This window comes from Amblyomma americanum, chromosome 1 (assembly GCF_052857255.1).
Source record: "Amblyomma americanum isolate KBUSLIRL-KWMA chromosome 1, ASM5285725v1, whole genome shotgun sequence".
Lineage (NCBI taxonomy): Eukaryota > Metazoa > Arthropoda > Arachnida > Ixodida > Ixodidae > Amblyomma > Amblyomma americanum.
The window spans coordinates 322,555,718-322,574,296 of NC_135497.1; the positions used below are offsets into that span (position 1 = coordinate 322,555,718).

Consider the following 18,579-nt stretch of genomic DNA (forward strand, 5'->3'; position numbering starts at 1 on the left):
CGACCACTGATTTATTTTCTTCTCTAGAAATGATTCTCCAAAACAAATGTTGGTGCGTATGTGTAGCGCCATCTCTTCGGGCTAACCTGAGCTATTTATGTTATTTGCTGTGGCAGCCGCTAGATGGCATTAAAATTTTAAAAACACGTTGCCACTAGTCGGCTGCGCATTCTACTGTAAGTGAATCTGCAGAGATGGACGTCCACCTCGAAAAGCGTGTAAACATAAAATTCTGTGTGAAGCTTGGCAAGACAGCCACACAGACGGATGAGCTCCTTCGTGACGCTTACGGTAACGAGACAGTTATCGTGGGCGCGAGTTTTTGAGTGGCACACGAGGTTCGTTTCGTGGACAACGTCGGTGGAAGACGACACCAGGCAGGGTCACCTCTCAACATCACGGAATGAAAACAACGTGGCTCGGATCAGGAAAATCGTACAGCAGGATCGCATCATTACAGTCCGCATGCTATCAGATGCTCTCGACGTTAGTAAGGCAACATGCCACAAAATTTTGCTTGAGAAATAACTTGGGAAACGAAAGCTGAATGCCAGACTTGTACCGCACTTCGTCACACAGGACCAGAAGGACACGCGGGCATCAGTGAGCGCTGATTTACTCTCCGAGGCAGCGAAGGAGGCTGTATTCGTTGACAGCACCATTGCTGAAAACTAAACAGAGTGTTTTCAATATGATCATCAAAAAAAAGAGACAGAGCGCCGAGACAGAGCGCCGAATGGCGGTCCACAAGCTCTCCGGCGTCGAGAAAGGTGCGGTGACAGAAGACCAAAACAAAGACGATGCTGATAGTCTTTTTCGATGCCAGAGGCTTCATACACCACGAGTCCGTCCCACAAGAGCAGACGGTGAATCAGGAGTTTTATATCCGCGTGCTCCAACACATGCGTGATGCACTGCGACGCCGTCGCCCTGACTTATGGGCATCTCGACAATGGAGCGTTCTCCACGATAACGCAAAGCCGCACACTGCTCTCAGCGTGACAAAATTTCTCTCCAAGCACAGCATTACTGTACTTCCCCATCAGCCATACTCGCCTGATCTCTCCCCGTGCGGTTTTTTTCTGCTTCCTCGTGTGAAGAGAGCCCTAAAAGGTCACTGGATGGTGAGCGTGGAGGCTATTCAAGACGCCAGACAAAGGGGCTGGCAGCCCTGCCAGAAGTAGCGTTTTCCAACTGTTTCCAAAATCTCAATAAGCGTTGGAAGCTATGTATAGACTACAAAGGAGACTAATTCGAAGGGGTGCTGCACAATTGATTTCAATGTTAAACGCATTGTTTAATGGACTCAGTCTCGGAACATTACGGACAAATGTCGTACATACATACATACATACATACATACATACATACATACATACATACATACATACATACATACATACATACATACATACATACATACATACATACATACATACATACATACATACATACATACATACATACATACATACATACATACATACATACATACATACATACATACATACATACATACATACATACATACATACATACATACATACATACATACATACATACATACATACATACATACATACATACATACATACATACATACATACATACATACATACATACATACATACATACATACATACATACATACATACATACATACATACATACATACATACATACATACATACATACATACATACATACATACATACATACATACATACATACATACATACATACATACATATGCCCACATAGGGGGATCGGCCGAGAATTTTGGTGTACATAGTTTTTCAGTTGAATTTTTTTCATGCACCAATACAAAATAACTGCTGGGGAAGAGAGAAGGAAGCAAAAAGAAACACCCAAATAAAAAGGGGAAATGCATAACGCACGCAGGAGACGGACACTGTGGGAAATGTCGCCGAGTGTTTTTCAAAAAAATGTTAGCAAGGCAGCCGATTTGATTCCAGTATGAAATTTTGAAGGCGGTAAAAGCAGACCTGCGGCTATACCCAAGTATGGTGGCGCGTAAATGACAATATGATCGGGCTGATAAAACTAAGGCCAAGCTGTTGAAATAGCTTCTCTGATAACTGCCTTCTCATCATGGTGAAGCGACGACAAAACAACAAGAAATGGTCTATTGATTCCTGTTCACCACAGAATGCGCAGACGGGACAGAGCGCCAAAGCAGACCTGTGCAATTAAAAATTTAAGGGTGGTATCCGGCTGTTCAGCCTTGTTAGAGATACCTCAAGCTGGCCTGAATGGCATGATTTCCTGCTCCGCGAACACCTGAGATGAAGGTGATCATCAGATCTTAAAAGAGATCCAGTTGTCATGCTTATCAAAATGTGTCACCGAAACCTCGCTGCTGTGAAGTACTCTCTAGTCGGGAGGATAGGTCGCCCGGGGCCATGGAGGGACGCCTTTTCCAGGCTATCGGCCACTTCACTGACTGTCACACTGCTATGATCTGGTACCCATTTTATATGTACAAGGCGTTAATGTGGATGGAGTAATGATAGGAAGGTATTTAAGGTTGGAGAATCCGTACTCGAAACAAGGGACGAGTGCAAAGAAAAAAGTCTTTAATGACAGCCACTGCCGAGGAAGATGGGTTTAGTTGGCGAGGAGCAAGCACTACTGCTAGAAACACCTCTTGGAAAATTAGGGTGAAACCCAGAAGGCCGACAGATAATGACCAGTCTAGAAACGGGCAATATATTCCCACCCCTGCCTTTCCATTACATTTGGACGCGTCAGTTGCTATCGTTATGCTAATAGCTAGGCTTTGTAAATGTTCTTCTAATAATCAATTTAAAATGCGGAATGTAAATGAAAACAGCGCAGATCCAAATTCTAAAAGTGGTCGGACATACACAGCATAAATCAGTAAAAGGGCATCTCTCGGCATTCCAGCACCCGCCACCGGAGGAAGGCGAGTCCCCCAGCTGCGAGGCCAATTGCATCATTTGCGAGGGTGCGCACGCTACGGGAAGCCGCAACTGCGAGCACCGTTTCGTCCACAAACCGAAGAAACTCCAGGCCAAGAAGCCACCGACCGGAAATCGATACCCCCTGCAGTCGTCGGAAGACGACGACAACCCCGGACGACGCTCGAGATCCAGACAACGGTCGTCGAGCCGACGCCGCAGCGAAAGTCAATCGAGGGACAGGTCTTCCTCCTGCCCGCCCCTGGATGGCCGCGGATCAAGCATCCCGAGAAGCAAGAGCCACGAGCGCAAGAAACCTCCCCTCTCAGGAAGGAGCAGCACCACCCAAAACGCCGACAAACAGGTGATCTAGGCGGACATTGTCTCCCAAGCGGACGCTAGGGCGCGCGCGTCTATGGAGTAAAATAGAAAGCTAAAAGAATAGAATGCTGCACTCCGTAGGCGTCTAGACGAGCTTGAAAAACTCGTCCAAACAGGTCCCAATTATAACCCCTCAACAAACCGGTAGCCGCGCGACCGGCTCAACCTACTCCGACCCAAATCATAACCGACGATGCGATGGATACGGACGCTAACCGCGGAACGCTAAAGAGACAGGCGTCGACAGACATAGCTGCTAACGCGAAGAGAGTAGCTGAGGCATCTCCAGAGGGAGAGCCGCAGCCCAAACCAAAAACCGCCATCACCTCTAAAGGCACTGCGCGCATAAACGAGAGGCTAGACAAACTTGAAAAAGACAACCAGGAAACCAAAGACAATCTCTTACTAGTCGGACAGACCCTCCAACAAATCCTACAACTCCTAACAGCACTAGACCACCTCGCGGCTCTAGAAGCTACCGTGCAAATGCTCGTGCAGAAAACGCCACGAAGCACCCCTCAAACAACTCAGTATGGTTCCGCGACCTCAGAAAATTAAGATCTGGCAGTGGAACTGCAGGGGCTACAAAAACAAACGCGCCAGCCTGCAGCTCCATATTCAGCAGCTATCCGAAAAACCGGATGTCATAGCGCTACAAGAAGCCAGTTACCTGATCAAATTAACGGGTTACAAGCCTTACATTCCCCCAAACACGGATCCGAAAAACGTGTCTCCATCACCGCGACTTTCGTTCAACGCAACATCGCAGCCATACAACACGAAATCGAAGACACAAAGGTCCAGCACACGCTAGTGGAAATCCCGCCGCGTAGAAAAGGGGATGGAAAAATCTACATTCTTAACATCTATAGTTCACCCAAGGACAGAACTAAAGCAACCTTCGACATTATTCGTAAGGCCGTAAAACTAGCAGGGAAATCCCAACTTGTAGTGGTAGGCGATTTCAACGCGCAACACCCGGCCTGGGGCTGCCGGATAGCGCACGTAAAAGGAACAGCGCTATGGCAGTCCATACAAGACGAGGGTATGACGATCCTTAACGACGTCAAAACGCCTACCAGGATAGGCAATAGCGTCAGCATGGACACAACCCCGGAGATTGCCCCTTAGTAAAAACACTAACTCAGCCATATGGACAAACACAGGCCTCACGTTAGGAAGCGACCACTACATAGTGGAAACGACCTTCGAGGCGGCCCCATACAAACCTCCCCCGTTAAAAACGAGACTCACAGATTGGGACCGCTGCCGCAAAATTAGGGACAAAACCGCTCCGAAAGAAATCGGCAATCTGAACGAGTGGACCCGCGCCTTGAAGGAGGATGTAAAAGCCACCACAGAGGACACAGAGGCGATAACCTCGCAACACACGACCGACCCCAAATTGAAACACATGTGGGAAGTCCACCTGAGCTTACAGCTGAGGTGGAAAAACAAAAACACAATCGCGCCCTCAGAAAGAGGATAACACAGCTGCAAAGGAAGATAGAAGCGTACGCGTTCGAGCTGGAAAGACAGCAGTGCGGACAGGTTTGCGACAGCATGAACGGGCACCTGGGTAAGAAAAACACGTGGCTTCTGCTGCGACACTTACTTGACCGCACACAGACCAAATCGGCTCAACGCAATAGACTTGCTCAAGTAGCACACAAACATGCAGGTAACACAGAAGACTTGATCAAAGAACTTAAGGATAGATACCTAAACACCACGCAATCCACCAACCCCCTTCCCTGGTATAAGGGCGAGCCGAACCCAGAATTAGACCAGTAATTCACCACGGCGGAAGTATGGCAAGTCATGAGCCAACTAAAAACGACATCAGCCGCAGGACCCGACGGCGTCACCAAAAAAAGTTGAGAAATCTAGACCTTACGTCAGTGACTGCCCTAACTGACCTAATCGACAAACTCTGGCAGGAGGGTGAAATCCCTCAAGAATGGAAACACGCCAGAATCACCTTTATACCTAAACCAGGCAAGAAGCTAACAGCCGAAAACCTAAGACCCATCTCCCTTACATAACTAAAGGAACACGTGGTTCTAAACAGACTCCAGGGATACGCGGAGGATAACGACTTCCTACCCCCCTCCATGCTAGGCTTCAGAGCCCAACTGTCCATGCAGGACGTCATGATTCAACTTAGTGAAGATGTAATCCCCAAAAGCAAGAACACGAGAGCTATCCTCGGATTAGACTTAAACAATGCCTTTGACAACGTGTCACACGAGGCCATCCTCACTAAAATGTCGAGGTGGTGGTGGTAGTGGTTTTATTAAAAATAATAGTAAAAAGGAAGGAAAAGATATTTGCTAGCCCCGGCATCTGCCATCGATACTGAAGCACCTGAGCTGGGGCAGCGTAAATGAAGGATAGCAGGCAGAATGGAGGAATGAAATGAAAGCGGTGAAAGGACAGGAAGAGAGGATAGAGGGAGAAGTAATATGTACAAACTATTTACACAATAAGAAATGTGTCCAGATTGTGCGCGTGATTAGTTCATTTTAGAGGAATTAAATCACACACGCGCACAGTACTGTGTTGGTTACAACTGGAGTGGGGCGTCCAGTTATTAATCGTTCTAGGTAGAACTCGCGGAGCGTTCGGTCACTGCGTGTAACTACCTGACGGAGAACAGACGGGACGTCAAGCCCGTGTGTTCGAGGAATGCACAGAGGCTCACCAAAGTTCGCTCACGAGTGCGCTCACTGCCCTGCGGCCACAATAGCGTCTTGATGGAGTCTGGTAGTATGCCCTGCGCCCTATAGGCCGCGAGCATATCGCGACGAGCATCGGCGAACGCGGTACAGTGAAGGAGCAGGTGTTCTAGTGTTTCCACTGCACCGCATCCGTCACACGCATCACTCGTCGCGATTCCGTGACGCACCCATCATTCCCCGGGCCACACGCAGCCAATGCGCGCGCGGAGGATCATTGCACGTTGTGACCGTGTAAGTGCGCGACAGCCGGTGACACTGTCGATGCGCTCACCTCCCGCGATGCGTGGGTCGGGGTGCTGCTTTCGGAGATGGTCGTGGATGGCCGCACGCACGTCCTCCAGCGCAAGGGGCAGATCGCTGGAAGGTAGTTGGTGTGCAGCGGTCGCGAGGTCGTCAGCTTCTTCGTTGCGTGCGATGCCGCAGTGACCGGGCACCCACTGTGCACGCACGGCACAACCTCTCTGCGTGAGGCACTCGATGCGCGAGCGCATTTCCCGCACTAGTGGGGTACCGCGGCCGTTAGATTGCAGGCGGCTGAGGGCGGCGCGGGAGTCGCACAGCAGAGCACTCCTGGGCGGCGGAGGGCCGAGGGTGAGCAGCAGGTCCAGCCTGAGCCGGATCCCCATCAACTCCGCCGTGGTGGAGGAGCCCAGGAAGACTGCGTGTTGCTGGCTGTGCAGTCGCAGGGCGGGGATGGTGGCCGCCGCAGCAAGGGAGCAGCTGTCGCGGGCCACTGAGCCGTCAGTGCACACGAGGAGATGGTCCTGGAGCTCCTCGTGTATGACGGCTCAGGCCAGCTGCTGCACAGCAAAGAGGGGTGTGCTCCGCTTTCCCGCAATGCCGACGATCTCTCGCTGTACCTCCGAGGTAGCAGGCCAGGGCGCGCAGGAGCCGTAGGGGGGTGGGCCTTGGGTCAATTGCTCATACTCGAGCAGCGCCGCGCCCATTCGTGAGCGCGGGTGCGAGCGCATACGCTGCAGCAGCGAGCCGCCGTCCGGTGCGCGGTGAAGCCGGTCGATGTGATTCAACGCCCTGCGCGCTGCTTGGAGCTTAAGTGGCCACGCTCCTGCCTCGGCCAACGTTGCGGTGCACTGCGAGTTTTTGGGCAGGCCTATAGGCACACGCGCAGGGACTTGCAGTGCTGAAGCTCGAGTTTCTTCCAGTATGGCTTGCGCACCGTGACGAGCGGCAGCGCATAGAGCACTGCCCCGAAAGCTGCGGCATTGTATAGCCGCCGCGCGGCTTGCTGGGAGATGCCCTTGCCTCGAGCGGTGAGCTTGTGCACGGCGGCGGTGATCCTCTTCATCTGCAGACAGGCCTTGGTCACCGCGGGGCGGAAGGAAAGGCCCCAGTCGATGTCCAGGCCAAGGTGCCGCACCGATTTACGCCAAGGAATCGGAGTCCGTCCAGTGACAGGGGCGCAAGGTGCGCGCGCGAGCGTGAAACGCAGGCCATGGCCACCGATTTGTCCGCGCTCAGCGACAGACCAAGGCCGCGCAAGCTGGCATCGATTGCGGTCAGGGCTCCCTGAAGGCACCCCCGCTCGCTGAACGCCTCACCCGGTGGTCCGCGGCACCACAGAGCTATGTAGTCTGCATATATGGACATGTGCACATGGTGTCGGCCGCTCGTGGGGAGGGAGGCCGGCACCACCGACATGGCCACATTAAACAAAAATGGTGATAGGACAGAGCCCTGCGGCACGCCCATGTCCACAGGGCGAGGCTTAGAGAGCTTACCCCCTACTCGTACGCGCATGGTGCGCCCGCTCAGGAAGCCATGAACGTATCGCAAAAGGCGCCCGCTCACACCAGCCCCCTCAAGCACAGCGAGAATTGGTGCGCGGTGAATGTTGTCAAAAGCGCCCGAGACGTCCAGTAGTAGCAGCAGCGCAACCTGGCCTGCCGCCCTGGCATGCTCCAGCGCTGTAACAACGTCCGATATAGAATCAGCCGTGCACCGCATCCCACGGAAACCCGTCTGCCGCTCGTCAAACAAATCAGCCTCCGCAGCTCGCTCGTTCAGACGCTGCAACGCCATATGCTCCATGAGCTTACCTGCCGCCGATGTTAATGCCACTGGCCGGTATCCGCTCAGCTCCGTAGGTGGGCGCCCTGCCTTCTGGATGGGACAAACGACCGCGGTTCGCCAATCCTCCGGTAGCTCCCCGAGTTCCCACACCAGGTTGATCTGCTGCAAGAGGATCTGTCGTTGCTGTGCATCCAGGTTTCGCAGCATCTGGTATGTCACCCCGTCCGGTCCGGGCGCCGAGCGGCAGCAGCAGCGCTGCAGCGCATTGTTCAGTTCCGCCGCGGTGAACGGCGCATCACATGGACCTTCCGAGGCGAGGGACTGACGTCGCTTCTGGGGCTCTCAGGAGCAGCTATGTCGAGGCTAAATCCAGGATTCAGAACCTTCAATTACATAAGATCATTTCTGGACCAAAGGACGGCAGAGATATCGCTCGGTGGGGTGATCTCGGATCCCATACGCATGGGCTGTCGGGGGACCCCGCAGGGCTCGGTACTCTCGCCGTTCTTATTTAACCTGGCACTCGTAGAACTACCGAAACACCTCGAGGCCATCCCTAATCTCAGACACACTTTCTATGCCGACGGTATTACCGTCTGGATTACGAAGGAAAATGATGGGGAGATAGAAGAGACCCTACAAGGGCAGTCGATACCATAGAAGCCTACGTTAAAACGGTAGGACTAGAACGTTCTCATCCCAAATCGGAGCTCCTAATTAAAAGAGACATTCCGAGAGGACAGAAATTCAGCCTCCCGCCTGCCAACATAAGCATACAAGTGCAAGGCAAAGTAATTAGCCAAGTGAGTTCCATTCGAATCCTTGAAATGATAATGCAAGAGAACCGCCAAAATGCCGAAATAATCAAAAAATTAAACGCCTCAGTTCACCAAACTACTAGACTGATCCGACGCATAGCGAACAGGAGTTAAGGAAAAAGATCTATGTCGGTTGGTGCATGCCTTTGTCATCAGCAGGATGAATTACGCCATCCCCTATCTACAGTTATACAACGCTGAGAAACTCAAAATTGAAGGACTCATCAGCCAGGCCTACAAGGTAGCCCTAGGTCTACGAGTCCACACCTCCACTGAGAAGTTACTGCAACTCGGCCTACACAACACGCTAGACGAATTGACTGAGGCCCATTGTAGAATGCAGGAGCTCAGGCTCACTCGAACCAATGAGGGTAGAGCAATCCTAGAAAGGCTCGGAATAAAAGCGGAAACTCTCAACGCGGATACTCGAAAAATCCCGTCCAACCTCCGAAGGAGAATCACGGTAAAACCATTACCGAAAAATATGCACCCCGTCTATCACGAAGGAAGACGCAAGGCCAGAGCAAAAGCCCTAGCTAAGAAACTTGAGGGCCGACAGGACAATGTCTACGTAGACGCGGCAGCTTACCCAACACCCGAGAAAGCATTCACGATAGCCGCGGTGACCGAGGAAGGCCAACTCATAGCAAACGCGGCAGTACGCACCAACTCTTCAGAAATAGCCGAAGACGCGGCAATCGTCTTAGCGTTGACAAACCCGCGAGCAGAAGTGATTGTCAGCGATTCAAAAGCAGCCATTGGCAATTTCGCCAAGGGCAGAATATCTCCCATCTCCTTGGGAATTCTCAGGATTTACCCGAAAGACAGGACAGACGTGGAATTGGTTTGGGTACCGGCTCACTCGTCAAACCCGGGGAACTAGGCAGCCCACGATAAAGCTCGAGGATCTATCGGCCGAGATGTGGATGATAACTCGGACGACGAAATGACGAGAGACGGCCATAATGCCTACTGTGAGATTGGTCAGCATTACAGGCTAGAAAGGCTAACCTTCCCTCCTCCGCATAAAAGCCTAAACAAAGAACAGGAGGTACTGTGGAGACAACTTCAAACAAAAACTCTCCCTAATCCAGCTGTCCTAAGCCATGTGTAGCCGGACAGATTTAAGCCGGAGTGCAGCAAATGCGGCGGCAAAGCCACCGTAGACCACATCTTCTGGGACTGTCCGAGAGATCCCCCACCAATATCGCTCAAGAGGCTCGCGCCCCCGGGCCCGTGGGAGACCTTGTTGCTCAGCTCCGACCTGGAAACCCAAGAACAGGTGGTGACGAGAGCCGAAAAGGTCAACGCCAGTTTCCACTGACGGCCACCTAACAAGATCCACAAACCCATTTATAACTCAAGCCGATAATAAACGTTTTCCAATCAATCAAATCGGCATTCCAGACCCGGGATTACATAATCTATGCAACATGCGCACAGCACGAGGCCCTTTCGCTGATCAATCTGAGAGCACCATGTAAGGTTGGCATCATAAATGAGAACAAGAGATTTAAAGGCTTAGGCTGATGAATAATATGTTGCTAATAAGTTAAAGACACGTGAACAGTATATTTTATTGAAAATCACGACAGCGCACTTGTTAACATTTTAGGTGAGTCAAAAACCACACAACCAACTTTCAACCAAATTCAGGTACGATTGCAGGCGCACATATAAATATTGAATGTCAGGGGCAGCCGTGAAAAATGCGCAGTTTTGCGGAGTCAAAACACATGAGGGTAAATGTTCTGAAGCCGGTTTCTTTGTCCGCGATCTTAAAAAAACCTAAAATTGCGCGTCGGTTTCCTCATTTTGTTATGAAATCGAAATGCTCAGATTCATAATCGTCTTTCGCTCGTGAGATTGTGCGTTTAATAGTAGCTGCAATAAACTTATATTTATGCCAATTTTTCGGGCAGTGAGTGTGGAGGAGCTTCTTACATGCTGCCTTTCTGGGTCTGTTATCTCGCGAACAATCTGCATTCCACCATCTAGATGAATTATCACCTTTCTTTTGATGTGCGTACCACAAATCCGGACTTCTTACGGCATTCCTGAATAGCCAAGCATATGCCTTTTGATCTATGTTCTTCAGCAGAATCAATCGCTGACGCAAGAGTAGAGCGAAAGGCAACTGAAAGTGTTTATAATTAACATACGACCTCAACAGAGAAGACGCCGGAGTAAAGCGGCAATTAACATAACAAACGATCGGTATGTCATCACCAGATTTACCACAATCAACCGTCGGCCAATCCAGTACAGGCACACAAGGGCTCGTTAATGTTAAATCTAACACAGATAGGGTTTGTGCGCGGAGAAATGTGGCCGAACCCGAATTCATGCACAAAACGCTGTTATGGATGCCCGCTAAGCAATGGAGTATTTCATCGAAAATGTGGCTTATCAGAAAGAACTGTACAATGCTCAGAGCGAGCAACCTGAATGGACGTATGCCAGCGTTGAGTGATCTCGAAAACTTGAAACAGTTTTTAAATCACATCGCACCCTCAGTAGCGGCTGTCACTTTGAATATCATTGTATTGTTATTGTTATTTTGTTCAGCTCCTGCTGTAACTTTTTTGCGACCTTGAAACGGAAATTCAGAAAAAAAAAGCCACGATGGCGTAGTGGTGTAGAGAGAGAGGGGGTTTATTGACGGGAAAGGCAGAGAGGTTCGCCGGAAAAAACAAATATCGCCTGCTTCTCTGCGCTGGGGAACGGGAAGAAGAAGGAGGGTCACGATGGGGGATCCAGTGGGCAGCGAAGCTGATCTGTTCGTGTTCGCGGTAACGCGTCACCAGTAACGCCGTTGCTTGTAACGCGTTACTTTTTTCGGTAACTTAGTAACGTACTCGTTACCACTTCCGAAGTGTAACTGGTAACGTACTTACGTTAACATTTTTGGCTAACATGAGGTGTCACGTTACTAGTTCCTTTTTTGTTCTAACTGTCCCCCACTCCACCCCTTATTTAGAAAAACAAGCGCAGATCTCCTAAAGTGACCTTGCAAATAAACAAAAATGTACAGGTGCCCTCGACGACCCTTGTTGCGGCTCGCATGATAGCCAGAAAACACCTGCCCTTGACGATGCACCCAACTAAAAAAAAAGAGTGAGGATAGAAATAAAGCACGAAACGCGTGCACGAAGACGCATTTACACACCTGCCTTCACCTACTTCCCCTTCCAAAACCACTCACACACACAACTCTCTAAAGAGTGGAAGCATGCCCAGTATTTTGGAGCTGCACATTTTTCAGAATTCCTGTAAATTCGTTGAGAGTTGAGCGATGTTTTCTTCGCGAAGTTAGAATTGATGATGGAGTGTCAATTTGTGTTTAATGTCGCGTTCAGTAATGGCCTCACCATGTGCACCAGGGTTAGAAACCGCCAGAGGTAACTCTACAGGCAAATTTAGAGCACTATAACATTGCTAAGCTCCTGCACATTTGTTCAAAATATTCTCGTTAAATCAATATTTTGCGTAAAATCGTTGTCTGGGCTAGAAATTACATGTGAAATATGAGCGCGCGCTTTATAAAATCTTATGGCGAAGACGCACAAAATAAAATTTATGGCCACGAAGTAACGCCAAAGTACCGTGCGGTACTTCTTTTCGGTAACGATAACGGCAACGCGGTAACTTTTTTGTAGGTAACATAGGGTGGTAACGCATTCCTTTTCTCTTAGTGTAACGAGTGACGTATTTAGTTACTTTTTTCGATAACGCCTACAACACTGATCTGTTCGCACCACGGCGAGTTCGAAACACATATGCCACCACAAGGTGTTTTGCATAGTTGGCCATAAAGCCTGCTGGAAAGCTTGCCCACCACCCGGTGGGCAGGTGGCAAATTGCCCTAATGGGTTAATTCTCCCATATAAAGAATTGGACATTCTCTGCTTTGCACCTTAGATCCCCAGGAGTCCTTACACCACTCCTGGCGCAGTGGCGACCGGTAGCAGCACCTGCCATCGCATCTGCTGCTATGGGTGGTGCTGGTGGGACCCAGGTTGCTCTTCTCCTCACGAGCAACTTGCAGCTGCCAAACATTAATTGAACCGCCACCTGCCACGGTGGGCAGAGCGTGTGAGTGCGTGCGTGTACACTGCAGGTTGCCCGCAAACCGGTTGGCAGGATTCAGAGATACAGACAAACCGCATACACACAAGGGCTTAATGCGGGGAACGCGCACCATATGTATATATATATATATATATATATATATATATATATATATATATATATATATATATATATATATATATATATATATATATATATATATATATATATATATATATATATATATATATATATATATATATATATCGGACTAAAAGTATGCCGCCACTGATGAACCTAATGGCCAATGACAGTTTAAGGTGGCAGTCTCCCATGTTGTAGCTTCTTCTCAAAAAACAAGGGGAAAATTCTCAACGGTTGCGCTAACGGCTTAAGACGCTATATTCCAGCAAAAGCGCAATGGCAAGTAAACAAGCAAAGCTTATCTGCGACTGTCGACGGGCTGGGAACGGTCTTCGAAGAAGTCTAGTCCTGCTGATGCTGACGGCCTTCACGGCCACAGGCAGCTTCCGCCGGCGGCGATGCTCAGTGTGGCCTCGAAGTTGAGCCGTTTCACATTCGGCTGCGCGCATGGCTGGACTCCCCCCCCCCCCCCCCCCCCTGGCGACTATTACGCTCACGCTGTTTAGCACGGCGACTAGCCAGAAGCCGCTGCTGCTTCTTCATTCTTTAGCGGCTGTTCATCCGCGCTTTCGGGGGAACTGCCTGCGGGCCACCATGCAAACGAATTTTGTGACGTCATCACGACTGCAGGACCATCCCGTGTTAAGCACGAGCGCCTACACGAGCGGCGCTTCACAGGCGGCGCCGATGACACTGCCGCATTTTGTACACCGCACCAAGAAATCGTCACAACGCGACTGCGATAGAGCCGTAAACACCTGGTCGTTTCGACTCAATACACCCAGGATTCTCCGAAATTCTTGCGTTTCTCGCGTATTCACAGAAACTTCGGCCACATACAACTTGAGCCATAATCTCCAAGGTTAACGTCAAAATAAGTGGGAAATGGACAACCTCGTAACCGCAGAGAAGTTTCCATCCGTCGATAACCTTCATAGTTGGCGATACAGCAGCAATATATGGTGCAAGCTGTCTTTTAAACACTCGCTATTCCTTAGAATCGCCAGTTAATATCTTGAATGTCCGCTGTTGCAGCAACGGACAAGGAATGTCAACTAGCGAAAATAGCTATATCTGGAAACTATATTTGAGCATATTTTATTTTTGTTCTGCCACTTTCTCTTCGGCTCCGTGGCACTTCTTCTTTCTTTGCACCGCTTGCGCCTTTCGTCCCATCGGTCAGGCGTCGCTAGTGTCGTTCACGCGCTTTCGTTCGACCGCACCGCCTGCCTGGCTGGCCATTGCCTCGCTGGGAGCCCTGGTCGCGTCGCAGCCATCCACTTCACGTTCGACTCCCAGGTCCTCTTCGATGGCCGAGATTCAAGTCAGACACGAGTCGGAGGACGGCACCACGGACTCTGATCTATCGCCACATGAGGTAAGCCCCGACTCTCTTCCGAAGATCATCGGCGATCGTAGTGGACGCGACGGCCCCCCGGTGTTCGCCTTGCCTGCGTTTAGACTCACGCGACGCGCTTCAATAAGCCTTGTCCCACCTCTTTACTTGCAAGTTCCGACGACACTTCAGTCGGGCAAGGACGAGATCAGCTTCCACTCCTCAGAAAGTTTCCCTGAACGCAGTGTCCAACGTATTGGTGCTCTCTCCACTTCCCTACCCCAGCACGTACCGTCTTAGCCAAAAGTAACCAGACAGCTGGATTTGTTTCTTAGCCGTCCAGTGGAGCCCTTGTGGTTTTCGTTTCATAGCCTTTACTGTGCCGCAGCTACTCATGTTATGAGGGACGCCGTAGTGGAAGGCTCCTGGTAAAATCGACCACCCTGTAACGAACCATTCCCTTTCCATTCAATTTCTTTCTCCGCGATTAGCCGCTGCTCCCATTCACGTCGGGCGTCAGAGATGTCCCGGTGGTCGTGAATGAAACATCTCCAAGGCGCCACTTCCTTGCATACACACGTCCCACGGCCGTGCCGCTCTGGCTGACCAGGGCCAGCTAGCGTCCACGAATGACTGAGGGCGACTGGCCGTTTCACCCATCTGCCGAGCCTTATCGCCGCTAATCCAATCTGGGCAAAGAAGCGGTGTCGTCTGTACGACGAATTGAGTTAGCGTGTGCATGCGCCTCACCTGGACTGGATTCGGCGGCAGGAGAATGGCTCTAGCGGCGGCTTTGCGACCGCACCGGCTTTGTCTGTGATTGGCCGTTTGCATTCCCATCTCCTGTTGCTTTCGTCACATTCACGTCACGGCCAAAGGAAATTGGAAATGGAATGTATCGTTACAGAATACGGCTCCTGGGGTTCTTTAACGTGTAATAACATTGCTCAGTACACGGGCGTCTAGCATTTAGCCTCCATCGAAATGGGAACGCAACGGCTGGGATCGAACCCGCGTCCTTCGGATCAGCAGCCGGGGTTCATAACCAGTGAGCCGCCGCGGCGATTCCCGTGGAGCACTTACAGCAGCCCTTAACCTCTAAATTTGTGTAAGCAAACCAGAACCTTTCTCCTCACCTTTAGAGGCCTCTTGATCTTCACGGGCGCCGTAAGGGCTCCGATACACATCTCGCAAGTAAACCGCGTTGTCTGGCTACTTTTGGCAAGGACGGTAGTACGTTCGACCTAACTAGCGGACCATCATGAAGTATGCGCAGTGTTTGCTTGAGGTGGACGCTATTTACTTTTTAGGTGTAGAATTATAGGCCGCATTTAACAGCCAGTAAATTTATTTCTGCAGTGCGATTGGTTCCAGTCAAATCATTTTCATTCCACGCACTCTGGTTTCAGTCTGCGCGCGAGCAACCACTCGTTCTCTCGCTCAAAGGGAAAAGGCGGTTCCGCCCATCGAACCTGTGGGAGATCACCTGGATGGAATGGATAAGCCTGCCGTTCTCCTTCCTAAGCGGCCATGTGTGCCGTGTATGCGCTTCATGCATGAATAGGGAGTACACCTTTAAAGAAATGCGTGCTATCTATTAATCTTCGGGCGAGCTCAGCAGACTCGACGCAAAAGTGTTCATGCGAAGTGCAGAGCCATATGCAGGGTGTTTCACATCAGATTTTAGAAAACAATTTTAAATAGGCTTTTTTGAGTTTGAAGAGAGCTTTTGCCGACATAGCATTCTCAGCAGTGTAATACATCCCAATACAACTAAGAACTAAGACGTGCAAACAGGCAGACTGCTTAATGTATTTTGGATAGTTAACTTTTTAACAAATACTGTTAGGCTCCTTAACTATTAGAGGCGTGTAACCCCCCGTAACTAATATTCATATCAGTTTTATAATTTTGAAAATGCAATTAACCTCGGCGTTGTCGTCCCACAAATTTTGGCAACATCGGTCCAAAATAAATGTGCTCTTAAGGAGCTTTCAGGCAAAGCAAACTCTCCCCTGCACGTAACTCGTCAAAATAACCCCATATTTTTAGGCTACCGAGCCGAGGTTAACCGCATTTTCGAAATTCTAAAAGCTGATATTGATAATACTTCCGGTAGGCTGTACGCCTCCAAATAATAGATGAGCCTAAGAGTAATAGTTCAGAAGTAAACGGTAAAATGGTATTGCCTTGTTCAGAAAACTTACTTTTTAAAATTGCGTAAAATGTTAGGTTATACTCCCTGTATATGCCGCGAAGAGCGAACGCAAAAAAAAATGCCGCAAATCTCTTGTGTTATTCACCCTTTAGTCCATTTCTACTCTAAAAGGCACAAGCAACGCCGGTATGCATTCAATGGCCTCCGAACACAACACTAATTAGGTTGGGGCGACCTAAAAAAGGGAGAAATAATGAACAGCGCTCGAGAGCTTCGTCGCGTCTGGAGAGGCAGAGGAGTGCACGCAGAGACATATCTCGCTGAATTTTTTCAGAGGTAGTGACCGCCGATATCCTTTACAGTGTCCGAATTTCGCGTCCGGTATCTGCATAATCAACAATTCTGGACAAAAACTTATTTGAGGGGGAACTTTTTTTGATATAATGTAAGATCTCACTCACTGCAGCAATCAATACATCCGCATATCACCCGATGGCAGTGTTGCATTTTGTTCCATTAAAGTTTTTGGTATCATTAAAGGCGTTCCCCATTGGTTTTCTATGCCAGTTTTAACTGGCCGATGCGGTCGATGGAAACACTTTGAAACAAAGATTTTGCTGTCAAAAGAATTGGGCATTACCTTAAATATTTCCACAACAGTATCTTGAGATTTTCCAATTTTCAAAACTTTTGTCCGATAATATTGGACATGTGCAAACAAAAAAAAATTATGAGGCAAAGATCTTGCAAAAGTTGAGTCCGCGGTATATCCATTGGTCGTCTGAGACAAAGCTGCCTCTCTGGTATGTGGAAACAAGCAGCGAAAAAGTGCGCCAGTAAATGAAGGACTATAGCCCTCTGGATCAAAGCATCCATCCGCAGGACATGCGGCGCCCGGACTTGGCGTCTTCTTACTTGGGAAAGAGAGTTGGGGCCCTTGACATAGGTGTGACCGAACGCCTGGTAGTACTTTTGCAAACAGTAGCTGTAGGCGGGATTCAGTGTTCACGACAAGACGCTACCGCCGTACCGCACTGTCCAACCGACTCCATTTTTCTCCATGCAGAGGCGTGAAATAACAATCCAGCAAAGGATCCTTGAAGATCTGCGGCCCGCTGGGGATATGACCGTTCATCGCTGCGAGGTTTGCGACAAAAACTTCCACCTACCAAGCAAACTGATCGCGCACTATGCGTACCGGCATAAGCGCGAAGTAGCCACCTCGTCTGGCAAAAAATTGCCATGTCCCTTGTGCGAGGCGCCGTGCAAAAGCAGAAGAACAATGGCCCTCCACGTGGGCATGGACCTCGGAGAGCGCCTTTGCACAAAGTGCGGCGCAGAGTTCGCTTGCGCAGCCACTGCTGCTGCACACAAACACTTCCACAAGAGTGGGGGACACTTCATGTGTGGCTCCTGCAAGAAGCTTTTCGCATACAACAGTGATCGCGAGGAGCACGTCCGCGTGGAGCACCCCTAACATCGTGGGCTGAAGCGCAATCGCTGTCCATCTACCGACTAGGACAGCACAGGACGGACGACACTGTGGACATCGAACCAGAGATGGCCAATGGCACATGAGGCACGGAGCATATCTCGCGGTGTGAATAAAATGTCTGCATCTCTTCTGTGGATGTTAAGGCCTTTATAGCTTTGAGAATAGCGGGACTGAAACTGTATGAATACAGGGACGTGAAATGCCACGCGTACAAAAGTAAACATGGACTGATGAAGAGTAATTAAAGAACATATGAACATATCAAGACGTAAGGAAAGAATAACGCTGCCATAATCAAGCACAGAGCACGATAGCGATACAACAGATAGGAAGTAATACGAGGACTGCGGAACGGTGTAATGGTTCGAGGGCTTTCTTTTGCGAACACGGTACTCTTCGCAAAACCAGATGAAGTACAAACTCTAAATATTAACCAAAAAACAGCGGCTAGGTAAGACCCAT

At 49.6% G+C, this 18,579-nt stretch overlaps 1 protein-coding gene across 1 annotated transcript; it reads left to right on the forward strand.

Annotated features, from left to right (window-relative positions):
• The first annotated feature begins 14,357 nt into the window (after positions 1–14,357).
• LOC144099014 (zinc finger protein 711-like) lies at positions 14,358–18,203 on the forward strand. The gene is made up of 2 exons (XM_077632010.1): positions 14,358–14,506; positions 17,689–18,203. The coding sequence occupies exons 1-2, from the start codon at positions 14,438–14,440 to the stop codon at positions 18,097–18,099; spliced, it is 480 nt and encodes a 159-aa protein (XP_077488136.1). The 5' UTR covers positions 14,358–14,437; the 3' UTR covers positions 18,100–18,203.
• The last annotated feature ends 376 nt before the right edge of the window (positions 18,204–18,579 follow it).

Bases quoted from the DNA above. Each gene is read 5' to 3' on its own strand.
- LOC144099014 (XM_077632010.1), top strand. From the start codon at position 14,438: ATGGCCGAGATTCAAGTCAGACACGAGTCGGAGGACGGCACCACGGAC. The intron at 14,507-17,688 runs GTAAGCCCCGAC...TTCTCCATGCAG, and splicing joins CTGATCTATCGCCACATGAG to AGGCGTGAAATAACAATCCA.